We start from the raw sequence: 19,852 nt of genomic DNA, 5'->3' as shown, positions 1-19,852 counted from the left end.
GCTGTCATTTTGTATATTTAGCACCAAGGTTGATAGGTTCTTGATTAGTAAGGGTTTCAAAGGTTACACGGAGAAAGCGGGAGAATTGAGTTGAGAGGGAAAATAAATTAGTCATGATTGAAAGACAGAGGAGACTCAATGGACCGAATAGCCAAATTCTGCTCCTAGTCTAATGGTCTTAAATGTTCAACCACAATTATTTTCAATTGGTTAACACTTTTGTAAACAAATTGGAACAAAATTTGTTAATTTGTATTATATTTTTTTGGTCTAATCATTTGTAATATAATTCATATTCTTTAATTCCTCAACACATTCAAGTTCAAGTCAAGTCAAGTCACTTTTATTGTTGTTTCGACCATAACTGCTGGTACAGTACATAGTAAAAATGAGACAACGTTTTTTAGGACCATGGTGTTACATGACACAGTACAAAAACTAGACTGAAAAAACAACAGAGAAAGCTACACTAAACTACAGACCTACACAGGACTGCATAAAGTGCACAAAAACAGTGCAGGCATTACAATAAATAATAAACAGGACAATAGGGCAAGGTGTCAGTCCAGGCTTCGGGTATTGAGGAGTCTGATAGCTTGGGGGGAAAAACTGTTACATAGTCTGGTCATGAGAGCCCAAATGCTTTGGAGCCTTTTCCCAGACCACTGGAAGGAGAAGAGTTTGTATGAGGGGTGCATGGGGTCCTTCATAATGCTGTTTCCTTTGCGGATGCAGCATGTAGTGAAAATTTCTGTGATGGCAGGAAGAGAGACCCCGATAATCTTCTCAGCTGACCTCACTATCTGCTGCAGGGTCTTGCGATCCGAGATGGTGCAATTTCCAAACCAGGCAGTGATACAGCTACTCAGGATGCTCTCAATACAACCCCTGTAGAATGTGATGAGGATGGGGGGTGGGAGATGGACTTTCCTCAGCCTTCACAGAAAGTAGAGACGCTGCTGGGCTTTCTTTGCTATGGAGCTGGTGTTGAGGGACCAGGTGAGATTCTCCGTCAGGTGAATACCAAGAACCTTGGTGCTCTTTACGATCTCTACCGAGGAGCCATCAATGTTAAGCGGGGAGTGGTCGCTCTGTGGCCTCCTGATGTCAACAACCATCTCTTTTGTTTTGTTCACATTCAGAGACAGGTTGTTGGCTCTGCACAAGTCTGTTAAGCCGCTGCACCTCCTCTCTGTAAACTGACTCATCGTTCTTGCTGATGAGACCCACCACGGTTGTGTCATCGACGAACTTGATGATGTGGTTCGAGCTGTGTGTTTCAGTACAGTCGTAGGTCAGCAGAGTGAACAGCAGTGGACTGAGCACGCAGCCCTGGGGATCCCGTGTGCTCAGTGTGATGGTGTTGGAGATGCTGCTCCCAATCCAGACTGACTGAGGTCTCCCAGTCAGGAAGTCTAGGGTCCAGTTGCAGAGGGAGGTGTTCAGGCCAGTAGGCTCAGCTTTCTAATCAGTTTCTGAGGGATGATTGTGTTGAATGCTGAACTGAAGTCTATGAACAGCATCTGAACATATGTGTCTTTTTGTCCAGGTGGGTTAGGGCCAGGTAGAGGGTGTAAGGAAGTTTCTTCCTTACTTAAAAGGTAACAATCAGTGAATAGCATTAACAATAATAGATAAATGATAAATTGAAGACTAGATGTAAAGAAAAATTTCTGCTTCTGAGCTTGATTGTTTTCTCCATTCAAGATTCATAACCCCATTCTTCTTCAACCCCTTCCGCTTATACAAAGAGTAAACAAGAACATACTGATTTTTGTTCAGACAGATTTTAATCTTTTTTGCTACTCAAATAGTTAATTCCACATAAGGTATGGATTTAACTGACATGTCCAATTCTAGAATCTAGCTTGATCTATTAGGTGTTACTGACAGAGATAAAGGAGCTAAAGTAGTGGCAATTTTGATTACTGTATTTGAGTCTTGAGTATTTGTAATATCTTTCTAAAACATCTAGTTCCATAGGAACTATGGAATACATGTCTGAAGGAACCGAATTAACCAAAATACGTGTCTGAAGGAAGCAATTGGGTGTGTAGATGCTGATTTCTTATAAAGAATTTCAGACACTACACTGTCTGGACCAACTGCATTTGTCCAATATGTTCAATGGCTTAACTACTGGTCATCTTGCCTTCATGGAACCAGGTTCTCTCAGCACACTATTTTGTGAATAAATATGAAAGAGCACTCTTTAAAGTGACATTCCAATCATAATATTACTGTATGGTTAAAGGTAGTCTTCTGAAAAAATACTATTTTCTGATCACAACCAAAGTTTTATGATGAACATTATTGGATTCCACTCAGAGTATCCAACAAGCAGAGTATCGGTTGAAGGAAGAAAAATCTCTCCACTTACCTGTGTCCCTCTTCTGTCTACGTGCCTTAAAGCCCAATAAATGAATTTTACCAGTGCGAGCTGCAGTTTGATGTTCCCAGGTGGCATTAAATGAATTTGTGCTGTGATCAAGGGCAGGATCTGAAGCAGAAAGTCAGGAACAAAAATGGTTGTCTTGTTAGAGCAATGTAAAAGTTAATTAAATGCTCCAAATAAATGTAAAAACAGTAAATGCTGGATCAGCTATGTTTGTTTCCCAGAGATCAGCTGCGTCACAGCAGTTAATGCTTCAAGTCAAAGACTTCCACGCTTTTGCTAAAAGTATTTTCTATACCATTTTGATTGGAATCATGGAATGAAATAGCTCAAAAAGATGCCATTTGTGTCATATGCAAGAGTTTTCTAGTTAGTCTGACTGCCCTGTCATTTCCCCATATCCTTGCAAAATTTTATCCATTTCCTTTTGGAAAAATATTATTGAATCTGTTTTCACCAGCCTTTGAAGTAGTGCATTTTAAAACAAAAGAATACAGAACACAAATTTTGTTTCTTGTGCATCTCCCTTGCGTCCATATTCTCTGTTGTCTATTTATAAATCTAAGAATCATAAATAGCATTTTAAGAATATTTTGCTATCTATCTTCATTGAATACTTGGGTTTCCCTATCCCTGCACCCATTTAATATAACATTTAGTTTACATTGCCATCTCTCTTTCTTACAACCATACTTAATCATCCACATTTAACAGGTTTTCCCCTCTTGACACAGCATGCCTGTGTCCATCTGAAACTTGTTACTATACTCATTTTCAAATGTTATACTTCTTTATTTTCATCCTATGTTAATTGAGATGCATACAGTCTTTCAATCTATCATTTCCTTTTGCATTTAGTATGCTATTTCATTCTCAATGGAGTAAAGAAAATGATATGTATCATAAACTATTTTTTTCTGGTTCATTTTAACCTTTCTCTTCAGTCATTCAGCCATCTGTGGTCCTTCCTCATAAATGGTCAAGTATTCAAACTGTCACTACTTCCAAAACAAACAAGAGAACATCTGCAGGAGCTTGAAGTCCAAGCAACACACACAAAATGCTGGGGGAGCTCAGCACACCGGGCAGCATTTATGGAAAAGATGAGTCTCAGCCCAAAGCATCAACCATACCCTTTTCCATAGATGCTACCTGGCCTGCTGAGCTGTCCCAGCATTTTGTGTATATTGCTACTATTTCAGAAATGTCACTTAAGTTCTAAAACTAGAAAATATTAAAATAACTTTTCTAAGTATACCCTGGAGAGAAAAAACACACACATTAAAAGAGCCAGTTGTCATCATGACTGCCAAACCAAGAGATTTACATTTAACTCCTACTCGAAAGATTCACATACAAAAGCATACAGCTAAAATTCAGCACAAAACTGAATGTGTGCTACACTGTCAGAGAAGCAATCTTCTGGTAATATGCTTCAGGTAAGCATAAAATATCTTTATGGCACTAGCATGAAGCAGAATTATTCATAGTGCCAATGGTGTTACAAAAATAGCTTTTGGCCATTATCACAGGAGAACTGTAGCCTGTTGCAACTGGAAAACTGACTGCCTCCATTTTTTTTCAAAATACATAAGTGACTGAATTTCTGAAGTATCTTCCTGCCTATAAAGTATTTTTAATGGCCTGAAAGGAATTGAAATATTTCTTGACTTAACAAGCATGAAGAATAAAACTCCAATAGATTAGGAAATGACAGTTTTCCCAGACATGATTAAACAGGGAAGGTATGGACACTTCTGGCATAAACACATCAATAGCTACTAAGTAGCCCAGATTTCTTAAATAAAGAATATATCCAATGCAAAATTTAAAATAGCCAGTATGAGAAATAAATACCTGTGCAAGTAAATTATAAATTTTATTTGTTTGAATAATTTTATATCAACCTCATGACCTACAGTATGTTGCTTCCTTGATAAGTCCTATTTTCTAACTTTTTTCTGCACCCATCAACATAAACATCATTAACAACCTTAAGCAAATTTCCATTTCTTCTAATGAAATGTGTCTCCTCATTGCAAACTTTGAGCTTAGTGACACCAGCAACTTTACAACATTCATAAAGATAAAATATATTATGCTGCACATATAAAATGCAAAAGAGCAGCTGATAACGAGGACAGAAATTAAAATTATTTCTCCACAAAGGGGATTTCATTTGCTCATGAAAGATTTAAAACATTACAAACTAGTGAACTATTCACGTGTGATTTTTCTGGAATACACTGGCCTGAATTTCTTCTAAATACCCAACGGATATTAAATTTGCATAATGGTGCCAATGGAGGAAATTGAGTAAGATGAAAAAGACCTCCGGTAAGCATGCAGGTTAGTATTGTGGTCATTAATTTTTCAAAGTGATAATAGAAGGATCAAGGCTCTAAACTACAGGGAAATAAACAATGTTAAAACAGATTGTGCAATCATTATAAATACCCATTTCTTACTGTGTGAACAGTTTGCACCATCTACAGCTCAAGCAAATACAAAAGATTTTCAGATGAGTGATATACATAAAAAGTTAATTTGTATGGCTTGTTGTTACTCAATTATTCTGGTTTCACATTTCTAACCCTCAATCACTTCATCTCTGGTAAATTTTATGTATAAATGCAACAGCATACAATGGGATGTAGGGACAAAAGCTTTTTCCCTCATTTATTTTAGTAGTAACACAATATATTAGCATTAAAAATTCTGCTTACTCTTGCGCATATATAAGCACATATATAGCAACACCAAGATTGTTCCCAATAAAGGAAAGTAAATCATTTTTGATAAAGTATTTGAGAGCACGACTGTAGATTTGGTATGTTTTAACTAATACTTCTGATGCTAATTTTTTTAAACTTCTTCATAAAACAATAAATTAATTACGATCTAATTTTAAAATGCATAGTTATGTCAAATAACATATCAAAAACCACTTCAAAGGTTACCAAAATAGCTAAATAAAAATGCACATGGAGCTTAGGTCCTTCTCAGATACATTCCTATTTTAAATATTACTTTATCAGTCAGCACAAAAATTGCTAGTTTTAACTAATCTAATGCAAAATAATTTAATTCCAAGTTAATATTCAAAAGCAAAGAATGCCAAAATACTTGAAGAATAATAGGATTACCTTCAGACACATCTGTTGAACTGATTTTCTAGGTAAACATCTGGGACCTAATGACATTTGAGTATCATTTTTATCCTCTGGAGTTAAATAACAAAGATAACCATCTGATGTCCAGTCCAGAAGGAGTCCAAATAGTTCACAGAAACTGGAATTTAAAGACTGAAACAGAGAGAGATCTTAGACTGAATTCACTGGAATCATACAGTCCCAGAGCATAGCAACAGACCAGCCATCATGTCAATTCAATCATCACATAGCTACAGTATAGCAATACCATTTGCCAATGCATGGTTTGTAGCCTACTATGTCCTGGTGATCCAAATGCATGTGACTATCTACCACCACCTTCTCAGACTGTGTGTTTCATGTTATACCAAAATAGTTTTCGAAGTAGTCCCATGGGATCACTATGTTTATAACACAAGTCATGCAAGAGGTCAAAAGATAGTACTTCCAACAATATAGCATTTCCTCAATACTATATCAAATCAAGTTTAATTATTATTTAACTAACTAATACAGCTGAACGAAACAGCGTTCCTCCGGGACCAAAGCGCAAAACATACAATGATTGAGTTTATTAAGCATTGAAAGGTTTGACAACAAAGCACACCACTGTCTGGCAAAAGATCTAACTTGCAAGGAATTTTGGAATGACAGAGAAAGCTACATTCATTGGCCACTTCATTAGGTACCTCCTGTACCTACTAAACTTGCCACTGAGTGTATGTTTGTGGTCTTCTGTTGTAGTTTCCATCCATCCCAAGGTTTAATGTGTTGTGCATTCAGAGATGCTCTTCTACATACCACTATTAGCGTGGCTATTTGAGTTACCATTACCTTCCTGTTAGCCTGAACTAAACTGTCCATTCTCCACTCACCTGTCATTAATAAGTCATTTTTGCTCACAGAAATGGCCCCCATTTTGTTTTTTGCACCATTCTCTGTAAACCCCAGAGGCTGTTCTTCATGAAAATCCCAGGAAATCAGCAGTTTCTGAGACACTCAAACCACCCTGTCTGGCACTAACAAACATTTCATGGTCAAAGTCACTTTCTTCCCCATTCTGATGTTTGGACTGAACTACAATTGAATTTCTTGATCATGTCTGCATGCTTTTATGCTCTGAGTTGCAGCCACATGATAGGCTGATTAAATATTTGCCTTAACGAAGTATGCAGGTGTACGTAACAAAGTGGCTTTCACTTGGGAGGGTTGGGCATGGAGTAAGATTAGATATGTTAACAGGAAAGAATACAGCTGAGGATAGCTTTCCATACAAGATCTGGCAGTTTTTATTAATATAAAATGATGTCTGCATTAAGAATTAAATTGGGTGTTAATCAAGAATTGATGGATATGATGACTGAAGGAGCAAGAGAAAATAACCATGGAAGTTATCAGCAAGGGAAGCTGAGAGAAAATTCATTGATTGCCATGCATTGATTGAAATCATAAAGGAGAAGAGGATACTTAAGTGAATAAGTAACAGTGACGGGGCCTGGGCCTTAGGTACATCAAAAGAAAGCTGAAAAATTATATAAATTGAAATAGCACACAGCAAATCTTCCACTGGATCAATATCAAATAATGCAGCAAAATATCTTACACGATTGATTCTATGAACTGGTTGAATCTTTTCCTCTTTTTCCAATCCAATCTCTTTCATACCAGTAGAAACATTTTCATGAATTTTCCGCATCACGGGTAAATCATGCTTCCTCTGCAAGGAGGTATAATTAGTGCACACTTTTTAACATTAAGACTCACAACCAATACTGGAATATAGTTTAATCACTGCTGCAAAAAGATAAAGCTCGCATAGAAGGTTCATTTTAATTGCCAATACAGGTTGAGCATCCCTTATCCAAACTGCTTGGGGCCAGAAATGTTTCAGATTTTGGAATATTTGCATCTATATAATGAGATAGCTTGGGGATGAGACAGCTGGTGTGAAGCTCACAGTGAACAATCTGATGTGATGGAGCTGAGTCTTCCATAGGCTGTCAGAGTTAAATGACCACTCCCCCCAGAATGCATCATTACTGGGTTCCAGTAATGGCGATTGGCTCATATCTGCCATTGATTTCAAGCAGCTGTCTGTTCCACAGCAACTACAACAGGAGGGAGGAGAGTTTTACATATTTTAAATTATTTTGTGCATGAAACGATTACATTCAATTTTTAGTTCAACATGATAGATCTTTACTTGTTTCATAATCAGCATACTGTTAAGCAACATATATTCACTCCCTGCTGACAAATCTACTCTTTCAATACACAATCAAGATCTTTATTTTTCACTTTATGCAGTGATTTTCTATTTTTCATAATTTCTGTTCATTACATTTATGAGGTTATATCACTTGGGAACCTTCCCAGCACCTTGTAGAATTTTCCATTTGTGGGGTACTCAACCTGTACTGGAATTCTTTTCTGTGCTTGAATTTTTAGAACATTGAATTTTGCCTCCGACCCACCATCGGCTTAGTTGACCGTTCCAACCCACCCCAACAACTCACCCAAGCCACGTGTAGTGGGAAAGAGAGTGATTGCCATGTCGTATGAGATGCAGTGAGACAGCAATCTAACTTATCATCTGAGCAACACTCAATGACAATCACTCCCAAAATGTTCTACATTAGGCCAAGTTTCCCTGCAATACATATTTATTCCATATCCAGAAATTGCATAAAGAACCAGTCCAGGAAGTGGTCAAACAAATTTCTCAACCAAAATAAAAATAACATGCAATTTAGTACTTCAGTTATTTGATTAATTCAAGGTAAGGACTTCATAGTCTGAGTTGGTGGATAAAGAAAAAGTCACAGTCGGGGATGGGGTAAAACTAGGTTTCCTTCATTACTTTTATTTTTCCATGACTTTTGGAAGATTTTCTCCAGATATCCAAATCTCACCTGCAGATTTTCTAAACGGCTTTGAATCTTTTTATTCTGAATTTGCAGTTTCTTGTTCTGCTGTGTTATATTGTTAATCTGCAAAATAACACCACTGCATTATAATACATATCCCTATGCAGGCAAACCATGCATTATAGCTGCTCTTACTGAATTTACAAATTAACACCCAAAAATGTGTGAAATGAATCAAAATTCAGTCTCATGGAATTTATGTAAATAAAGGGCTCAAAAAATTTTATTGGTGTTTTGACACTAACAGATATTGTGACTTCACATTGTGAAAATTAATAATTCTTACCATTTTCTAGGAATGTAACCCTCATCCTGTGACATGAAGGTCAACTGTACACTTTTTTAGTAGATCAAAGTATTATACAACTTTTTGAGAGATTATTTTCCATATACTCAAAATAAACTGCATATAAATACAAGGAAGTTAAAAGAGTGTCCATTTCACCAAGAGAGCATTTTAAAAATTCATACATCCAAAATAATGTTTCTCTACTCATTAAATGTTTTGCATAAAATCATTGGCTAAATAAGGAATGTCTCATTAAATGTACTGTTAGTATTTTTATCCAGATCCAAATATGGAATATTCTAATGTAAAGCCTTTGGCAGAGATAGTTGATTATTTCTTTAATTTCTATTTCAGATTCGTTCAACAGCTGAGATTAGATGACTGTTTAGTTGAAATCATAGATTACCAGCCTGAACTAGCATGTTTCACTCCACAGATGCAGCCAAATATTTCCAACAGATTTTGTTGTGACTTTGTTTATCGCATTGGCATTTTTAATTTTGTACCAAATTCTAGTTGAATTTATGAAATATGACTTCTTAATTTAGTTGGATGGTTTTCTAATTTATTTTGTCAATAACTATTTATTTATTATCTAGATGCTTCTTATACATAGAAACCAACATCCTTTACAAACTAGAAACAATATCTCAAATTTAAGGATTTGGAATTGACTTTTGGTTTGACAATTCTACAATGTATAATTTAACAAATGATTGATAGAGCAGCATCATGAACATTTCAGATTTAATTCAGGAAAGGCTATAGGTAGTGGAGCTTTGATCAAATTTGAGTTTGCAGAAGTTCTGATCAGAAGAATGGTGAGGGAGAAGTTGAAAAATTAGCAGCTAGAGCTGATGAAAGTATAAATCGGGGTTTAACAACAGCAAGGTAGATGGAACAGAGAAGAAAAATAAAAGCCTAAGGATCAGAGAAAGTGCCAGAGCGTGTTTGCTAATGGATCAAATATGGGTCAGAAAAAGATTCAGGTTCTTAATTTTTATGTAAGATTTTTCAGCCAGAGGATTAGTCAGGAAGGGACATGAAATATACAGCAAAGGCTAGGATAATAAAAAGTCTTCCTTAACCTGCAAATAATTGTGTTCTTGTTTTGTTCCAATTGGACCAGATCATTCTGGCATTATCCTCTGCCTAGGATTCCTACAGATGCCACTATCCTTGAAATGTCAGCGAAACCTCAGTGTGCTCTGAGCATATTAAGTGATTTTCAAAGTTTTTAAATTTATCTTATATTCTGAGACACTTAAAAACTATTAAAATTGAATTCAATTCAAGGAACTGAAATTAAAATGTAGAAAATATAAAGTTAACTGCAAATATAAAATTAAAAAGCAAAATAATTCTAAGTACCCCCATTTCTTTGCCTCCTAAATCTGCGTTTTGAGAGTTGAAGAACTACACAACATTTTTAGTAGCCCAAATCTACTAATAAATCTGAGACTTCTACAGTTCACAGTCAGAAATCTGGGACTTAACTTCAATAGCTAAATGATTAGAACTTTTGGCAATTCAGCCTGATGAAACTTAGTATTTTTTTTCTTTTCACATGGTATGACATTGTCAAACAGAAAAAGGACAAAAGTTGCAATACTCAAGGAAGTAAAAAAAGAACTAAAACAGCTTCCAAGACAAATTAACTTGTGAAGTAACTAATTTGATCATACATGCTAGTCACTAAAGGTTTATCATGCACAGAAAATGTTCACTGTTGTCCATGACAATGGGTAGCTATTCTCTACAGCTTTCCTCTTTATTCTTTTTTCACTCCTCAGAGTGGAGACACACCCAGACTGACCTATCAGGTATATTTTTCTGCTTTGCATTTTGCATTTCCTACATTGTTTAGTTTATGTTCTCACCCTCAATCTGCTCCTGTTCACTCATTGTCTCCTGAAGTAAGCTACACCCAGCCATTGCAGGCAAAGCCCTTCCCACCACTGAATACATTTCTATGGAGTGCTACAACAAGAAAGCAACATCAACAAAGACCGCATCATCCAGGTCATGCCTTCTTCTCACTTCTACTATTGGACAGGAAGTACAGAAACCTTACATCTCACACCATCAGATAAAGGAACAGTTATTACCCTACAACCATCAGACTCCTGAATCAGCATGGATAACTTCAATCACCACTATTCTGAACTGCTTCTATGACCTACAGACTAATTTTCAAAGACTCTTTACAACTCATTTTCTCAGTTTTTTTTATTTGCACATTGTTGCTGGTCTGTGTATATATAGCTTTTTTGTAAATTTCATTGTATTTTTTTTAAATCTGTAAATCCCTACAAGAAAATGAATCTCAAGATGGTATATGGCAACATATATGTACTTTGAACTTTCAGATAACCTTGTTATAGCTTATCCACCAGTCATCTGCATTTCACTCCATCAGAAATATTTTCCCTTCATTGCAGCTTAACAGCTTCTTTTGTTTGCTTCCCAGTTCTGACAGAGTCTTCTACCTGAAACTAAGTGTTTGCCTTTCCACATATGTAGCCTTATCTGTCAAGTATTTCCAGCATTTTCCATTTTTATTTTATTTTTCCTATGGCTTACACTAGTTGATTCAATCATATCATAGTCATGTAAACTTTACAAAATTGTTCTTGCCTGTTTTTTCAAGGAGTCATTTAAATCCTTTAATGAGTCAAAAGAGGATTTAAGTCTTTTGTTTTCTTTCATCTTCTCTTTCATGGCATTTGTAAGTTGATTGACTTCAGCAACATGTTGCTGTGGGGGTTAAAATACGAAGAGATTTTCAACTTATTGCTTAGGTGCAAAAGTGATAATGTACATCAGCAATCAATACATAGAGCACAACAGGCCCTTCACACATGGTGTGACGAGCAAATTAAATCAGTAATCAAATATCCAACTAAACCAATCACTTCTGCCTACACAGACTATTTCCTTCCCTTTCTTGCATATTCATGTGCCTAAGACCCCCTTGAATGCCTATGTTGTATCTGTCCACCCCACCCTCCGCATCACATTTCAGGCACCCACCACTGTGTAAAAAATCCTGTCCTGCACATCTTCTTTAAAACTACCCCCTCTCATCTTAAATAAATGCCTCCTAGTATTAGACGTTTTAACCCTGGAAAAATCCCTGGTTGTCTATTGTATCCATACTTGTCATATTCTTATAAATTTTATGAATCTTACTAATCTTATACAGGCAGTCCCTGAGTTACGAACATCTGACTTACGGACAACTCGTACTTACGAATGGAGGGACGAGAACGCCATCCACCATTTTAAGTCAGATCATGACGCTGTCCGCCATTTTAAGTCATTGCCATTTACACTGTGTTGAGTGTGTAACTTTGTATTTGGCTTAAATATTTCTTAGCAAGATTCACCCTGACCCCCCCCCCCCCCCACCACCTTTTCCAGTCAGCACCGCCCCCACTTGTCCCATTTAACCTGTCTCAGTGCAGGTGGACTTTAGGACCCGGAGCAGCACAAGACCCGCAGCCCGCGGCTGCTGCTGTATTTTTTTTATATTAAGTGCGATCGAGAACAATATCCAGATCAGAAATGCTGATCAAGTCAACTAGTTCCTAAAGGGAACTCTGATAGGCCAATCAGACAGTTCACTGCTGCTCAAAGATAGAACATAAAATCCGCAGTTTGCTGTTCCGTTGACAGAAAATGATTACGATTGAAAATAAAGTGGAAATAATAAAGCAATTGGAAAGAGGTGAAACGCCATCAGTCATTAGAAAAGCTTTAGGCTACAGTTGGTCAACGATCGGAACAACTTTAAAGGATACAGTTAAAGGATAAAGTGAGAATAATGGAGCATGTGAAAGGCCCTGCCCCGATGAAAGCTACAATTATTACTAAGCAATGCAGCGGTTTGATTATTGAAATACATGCTTCTTAAGTGTTTTATATGCATAGAAAGGTAAAATATATACTAAGACAAACGTTTGACTAACTGACGCTAAGTAATACTGGATTGGATGTACCTGTTCCGACTTATATACAAATCCAACTTAAAGATGCACTCAGGAACGAAACTCGTTCGTAACCCAGGGACTGCTTGTAAATCATATCTCCTCTCAGCCTCCGTCGCTCCAGAGAAAACAAACCAAGTTTGTCTAGCCTCTCTTTATAGCACATGTTCTCTAAACCATGCAGCATCCTGGTAAAACTCTTCTGCACCCTCTCCAAAGCTCCAATATCAGTTCTATAATAGGACAACCAGAACTGAATGCAATACTCCAATATGGCCTACAGTAGCTAGAGATTTCTAAAGCTGCAATATAAATTCCTGACTTTTGAACTCAATTCTTCAACTAATGAAAGGCAAACATGCCATGTGTCTTCTTTGCTACCCTATCAACCGGTGTAACCACTTTCAGGGATCTATGGACTTGGATCCCAAATCCCTCTGCACAACAAAGTCCATGTACTGTCCCTTTACATTTGATCATCAAAAGTGCAACACTTCATATCTGACCAGGTTAAACCCTATCAGGCAGTCCTTTGCCCATATCTGCAACTGATCTAAATTTTGCTGTATCCTTTGCCAGTCTTGTACACTATCCACAACACTACTAATCTTTGCATTATCTACATACTTACTGTACATTTACATCCTAGTCATTTATATACATCATAAACAGAACATGTCCCAGAATGGATCCTTGCAGAACATCACTAGACACAGAACTCCAGCCAGAATAAATCCCATCAACCACTACCTCTTCTGTGAGCAATTCTGAATTCAAATGGCCAATTCATAATGCAACTCATGCATCTTAAACTTCTGGATGAGCCTCCTATGAGGGATCTTGTCAAACACTTTACTAAAATCCATATAGACAATGTCTACAACTCCACCTTCATTGATCACCTTCATTCATCATCTTGAAAAATTCAATCTAAGTTAATAAGACATGACTTGCACTGCACAAAGCCATGTTGACTATCCCTAATTAGACCACAGGTTTCCAAATACTTATCAATCCCTTCCCTAAGAATCTCCTCCAATATCTTCCCTACCACTGACATGAAACCTACTGGTCAATTGTTTCTAGAATTATCTCCATTTCCCTTCTTGAATAATGGAACAACATATTCTACTCACCTAGTCCTCTGGGGCTTCACCAGTGCCTAGAGGACACCATGATATTGGTCAAGGCTCCAGCAATCACATATCTTGCCTCTCTCAATAATCTGAGGTCTATCCCATCAAGCACTGGAGTTTTTATCCACCTTAAATGTTATTAAAAAGACCCAAAACTAACCCCTTCTTAATGATTCAGAAACAGCTTATAGCTCTTTGCCATCAGATGAATTTAAATATATTTATTTTCTAATTTACAGTATTTTAATATCTTTGCACTCTACTGCTATGATTCCATGTCATGTAAGACAGAGATAATAAATTGGAATCTGATTCTTTACCACAAAACAGCCTTATATTTTAGCACACTGAACTGCTTATCCTCCATGTTCTCCTTGGAAAATGCTGATGCTAAATACTCATTTAAGAACACAACCGCATCCTCTACCTCCAGGCACATGTTCCCTCCTTAATCCTTGAGTGGTCCTACCAGCTCCCTAGTTATCCTCTTGTTCTTGATGTGTGTATAGAACATGTGGGGATTTCAAAGGAGAATGGGCCTAGAAGTTTAGATAATTGAAATCAATTCCCAATACCAGTTTCAGTTCCAAGCAACAACAGAACTCCCAAATAGTTTTATTGTTCATTGACTAATTTTCTAAATACAGTCACATTAAATAGTAGAGAGTCTGATGCCAATTTTTCCAATTCAGGCATATGAGAAAAGCTTAGTTTTCTTTAGAATCAGATTTATTATCATTAGCATTTGTTGTGAATTTTTTTAATTTAGCAGCAGCAGTGCAATACATGATAATATAAGAAATATAAAAATATATATGCATATTGAATAGATTAAAAAAAATGCAAAAACAGAAATTATTTGTACTAAAAAAGTGAGATAGTCTTCCTGGGTTCGATGTCCATTTAGGAATCGTATAGCAGAGGGTAAGAAACTGTTCCTGAATCACTGAGTGTGTGTCTTCATGCTTCTGTACCTCGTTCCTGACGGTAATAATAAGAAGAGGGCATGCCCTGGGTGATGGTGATCCTTAATAATTGACATCACCTTTCTGTGGCACTGCCCCTTGAAGATAACTTGGGTACTATGAAGGCTAGCACCCAAGATGGAGATGGCCAATTTAAAAAATTTCTGTAGCTTCTTTCAATCCTGTGCAGTAGCCCCCACCGTGATGCAGCCTGTTAGTATTCCATTAAGATTCAATTTTACATGCATGACATCCAAATCAGATCAGAACGTGGCTCAACTGCAGTGGGGGGGGGGGGGGGGGGGAGTGTACCCAAAATCCTTGAAGCCTTTTCCTCCATTACAACTAACCACTACAATCTCATCAGGACCAATCACATTTTCCTTAAGTGATAGGGTCCATTCAGATAGCAGCCCAGTTGGACAAAGGATTGGATAAGAAAAATAATGAACAGGGGTAGCAACTGAAGTAAAAGAAAAATTATTGAATTACCCAAAAGATTACACTTTTAGTGAAAATGCAGATTCATAGCTTTTGGCAATGAAAGCACTTTAAAATTAATGTTACGTTTCCCAGTTAACTAATTTCTACCAGATTTGAGTGCATATTTTAAACATTTTGTTTGATTTAAGTTTTAAACTTTTGGTATATGAAATTAATATTTTGAGGGCCCAAAACATTAATTGTGAACCATTTCAATGATGTATGCCATCAGCAAATCCCAAATGATCTACATTTTATTATGCTTTTTAATAGAAATTGGAAGAAAGTTGAAAGGATTTTTCTACTGATTGCAAGCTTAAATTTAAAATTTTAATTATAGGACAAATCATCTTCTATTAGCACAACAAGGCATCACCAAGCTATCATTTTTTTAAAAATATTGAAGACACAATTGAAAGATATTCAATTGTCCAAAGTTTTTTTTCCCCCCATCCAATTTTGGGTATAAATATCATCTAATTCAGAATTCTAATATGATCTAATACTTCTTTCTCCAAGACACACAATGTAAATTTCCTAACTTTAGAACATTTCCTAATATTAAAACTCAATTATCACTAAATTAGAAGCGGTTTTGTACCAACTCAGACCTAATAGAAATGAGTTAACCCCATGACAAAATTTGTTCAAAGCACAGCAAAGAAAGTGATATCTATCAGTTTTTCACTAATTCAAACCTATAATATGCAACAATGACAAATTCCTAAGTGCAAAACAGGAATTGAAAACCATTTTTCCAAACAATACAAAAATAAGTTATTTCAGACCATTAAATCTTTGCTGGCCCACAGAGAATCCTATTCCCCACTAACTTTCCTGTAACCCATTTCCCCCCACATTTTCATTAATTCCCCCAAGACTCTACCATTCCCCTCACAACTTACAAAGATCAATTAATCTACCAACCCTAACATTTTTAGGATATGGGAAGAAACTGGAGCATCCAAAAGAAGCTCATACAATCACAAGGAAAACATGCACACTTCACACTTTCAGCAGTGGGAGGTCTGTGTGTAGTTGAGTGATAGAAGTGGGGGGGGTTGTTTGAATGAGAACAAAATACAGTATGGTAGTATAAACAGATGTGCCTGGAGGCTGGCAAGAGCTCGGTGGAGTTAAGAGCCTGCTGCATGCTGTGTGATTCCGACTTGTTACTCAGAATTCCCACATTTGGTTACAGTAGAAATCATGAATAAAAATATCAGCAGGAGGAACTCCAGATGACAATTTTCTTTCCACACACAGAGGTTATAAACTTAACTGCTACATTATCACTAACATGGGTGAGAACAAAATTACAACCTGACATAAAACTCTCCCAGTCTTCAATGTATAAACATGCTGAAATAAGGGGAAATAGAACATAGAAATCTACAGCACATTACAGGCCCTTCAGCCCACAATGTTGTGCCGACCATGTAACCTACTCTAGAAACTACCTAGAATTACTTTACTGCATAGCCCTCTATTTTTCTAAGCTCCATGTACCCTATTGTATCCACTTCCACCACCATTGCAGGCAGTGCATTCCACGCACCCACCACTCTGTGAGAAAAACCTGTGCAGCAGTTTTAAGTGTCTTATAGACACAGACTGCAATATCTCTCTGATCCTCCACATTGCCAAGTGTCTTCATTAATACTATATTGTCTTCAAGTTTGACCTACCTGAAGGAACCACTTCACTTACTGAACTCCATCTGCCACTTCTCAGCCCAGTTCTGCATACTGTACTTCACTTGATAAATTATTTATGGTGTTCAAGTAACACATTGTGTTCCAGATTTACGTGTTTAAAAAGTCATCATAACTGCTTTACAAGTTATATTTAAACGTGATTAACCATACCTCCTTCATAATCTCAAACTTGGCATGAACCTCTTCTTCCACACCTCTTAACTTTGTTACTGCATCTTGATGTTTGATGAGCAAAGCCTCTCTGGCAGCTAGATGTTGTTCATGTGATTGTACCTGCAATCTGTACTCCTGTAGCGCTATGCTTTCTTTCTGCATTACACAAAAATCAGAACATTTACCTATTAGATATAAATAATGAATCATCACATTGTTAAAACCAAATCAAAATAGCTGTTAATTGTTCTAATATATAATTTTGCATTCATGTCCCAGATTCTACAGAAACGACAAATGGAAAATGCTCACTATGTAAAAGAAACCCATTAGCAGGTTAATTGGTCACTGCAGATTGTCCTGTGATTAGGACAAGGTTAAATAGGTGGATTGATGAGCAGTGCGGCTTGGTGGGCTGGAAGGGCCTGTTCCACGCTGTACTAAACACTTATTTTTTAAAATTAAAAATGCAGAAATAGTGGAACATGGATGCTGGTGGTGATTTTACCCCTCAAACACATTTCTCTCTTCAATAAGATATCCCATTCAGTCTTCATACAATAATTAGCTAGCAAACATATATTGATTAACCATCTAGAGTCAACTGTTTTTTATGGGAGCTTTACCATCTTTGATTGAATAGATTTTGCAACAATTCCAAAATATTCTAGATCCAAGTCTGTTAAATTAGTTAATTCTGAAACTCCAGACTCACCCCATCAAATACTTCTAGACTTATAAATGTCTATCAAATCACCCCTTAACTTGCCACAATATAACGGAAAACATTCCTAGTTTATGCAACGTAAAGAACTGAAGACCTAGTAATGATACCACTGATTGAAAGATTATTTTTAAACATACTATTAATATTAGATGTAAAAAGTTCCATCTGCAAACTTAAAGAACATATTCCACACTTTGGGAAATCTGATCACTTGGCTGTCCTCTCCTACTCTCAGGTAGAGGCTAAAGAGCAATGCTCCAGAGATTACAACAAAAAGCTGGTCAAAGAGGTACAGGAGCTGATGCAGGATTGCTTCGAGTTGGAGGACTGGGGCATGATCAAGGGCTCATATGAATGAACACATCATGGTTGTCATGGACTTTATAAAAATTGTTCTAGACCAGTGTATCCGCACACTGATCAGAGCCAGATCAGAGAGATTCAAGACTGGCAACCAAAAAGTTACGAGTGGTCCAGGTACAATCTCAGGAAAGCCATCTTACGGGCAAAATGGCAATTCCGGACTATACTTGAATCAATGAAGAAAGCATTCAAGCCCTGCCACAGCTATCAAGCAAGCACCTCTTACAAAGTGAAATCAAGTGACAACAAGGCTTCACTTCCATATGAGCTCAATGTCTTCTACACTCGGTTTGACCGTCAAAACACTGAGAACCATCACAAACTTCCACAGCCTCCAATGACCTTGTGATTTCATTCAGTCTCTGAGAGCATCCTTCAGGAGGGTGAACCCATGGAGAGCATCTGGCTCAGATGGGATAGCTAGCTAAGTACTAAAGACCTGTGTTGAACTACTGGAGCATTCAATGAAATCTTTAACCTCTCATTTTGACAGTCTGGGATACCTACCTACTTCAAGCAGACTTCAGTTACACCAGTGCCTAAAAAGAATATAATAACCTGCCTCAATTGCTGTTGTCCAGTAGCACTTACATCCACAGTGATGAAGTGTTTTGAGAGATAGGTGATGAAGAATACCAACTACTACCCTAGAAGCGACTTGGATCCACTCCATTTTTTTTTACTGATACAAAAGCTCTGCAGCATATGTCATTTCATTGGCTCTTCACTCAAAACTTGAACACCTGGACAGCAAAGATGCATAGATCAGGATGCTCTTTATCAGGACAGCTTGACATTCAGTACCATCATGCCCTCAAAACTAATCTAAACTTCAAGACCATGGCCTCAGTACCATCTCCACCATAATCTCCATTAGCACACATGCACAGGGGGCTGTATGCTTAGCCCCCTGCTCTGCTTGCTTTATACTTATGACTGTGGGGCTAAGCACAGCTCCAATGCCATATTTAAGCTTTTGCTGATGACCTCACTGTCACTGGCTGAACAACCGTGGTGATGAATCAGCGTATAGGAGGGAAATTGAAAATTTGGCTGAATTGTGCCACAACACCTTCTTACTCAATGTCAGGAAGACCAAGGTGCTAATTATGGGCTTCAGGAGGAGGAAACTGGAGATTTATGACCCAGTCTTCATCGGGGGAATCAGAGGTGAAGAGGATCAGCAACTTTAAATTCTTTGGTGTTATCATTTCAGAGGACCTGTCCTGGGCCCAGCATGGAAGTGCAATTACAAATAAAGTATGGCAGCACCTGTACTTCCTTAGGAGTATGCGAAGATTCAACACGCTATCTAAAACTTTGATAAACTTCTATAGATGTGTGTGGAGAGCATATTGACTGGCTGCATCAGAGCTTGGTATGGAAACATCAATGCCCTTGAACAGAAAATCTTATAGAAAATGGTGGATATACAGTTTGTAGCTCAGTCCATCACAGGTAAACTCCTCTCCACCACTGATCACATCTACATAGAGCAGTGGTCCCCAACCACCGAGCCGCAAGGAAACAATATGATTTGGCGGTATGAAACGAT

General features: G+C 37.2%; 1 protein-coding gene across 3 annotated transcripts in view; it reads right to left on the bottom strand.

The window, feature by feature from the left end:
* Positions 1 to 19,852, bottom strand: part of LOC140726769 (coiled-coil domain-containing protein 138-like) — a 62,992-nt gene that overhangs the window by 18,938 nt on the left and 24,202 nt on the right. For all 3 annotated transcript variants that reach the window (XM_073043574.1, XM_073043575.1, XM_073043576.1), the window contains 6 exons: positions 17,205 to 17,363; positions 11,401 to 11,520; positions 8,460 to 8,537; positions 7,151 to 7,264; positions 5,542 to 5,700; positions 2,381 to 2,500 (listed from right to left, as the gene is read on the bottom strand). In XM_073043574.1, coding sequence (XP_072899675.1) covers positions 2,381 to 2,500; positions 5,542 to 5,700; positions 7,151 to 7,264; positions 8,460 to 8,537; positions 11,401 to 11,520; positions 17,205 to 17,363 — 750 coding nt within the window. The remainder of the gene's footprint in view (positions 1 to 2,380; positions 2,501 to 5,541; positions 5,701 to 7,150; positions 7,265 to 8,459; positions 8,538 to 11,400; positions 11,521 to 17,204; positions 17,364 to 19,852) is intronic.

This window comes from Hemitrygon akajei, chromosome 4, assembly GCF_048418815.1.
Source record: "Hemitrygon akajei chromosome 4, sHemAka1.3, whole genome shotgun sequence".
NCBI lineage: Eukaryota > Metazoa > Chordata > Chondrichthyes > Myliobatiformes > Dasyatidae > Hemitrygon > Hemitrygon akajei.
This window is presented reverse-complemented; position numbering and strand designations above follow the sequence as displayed.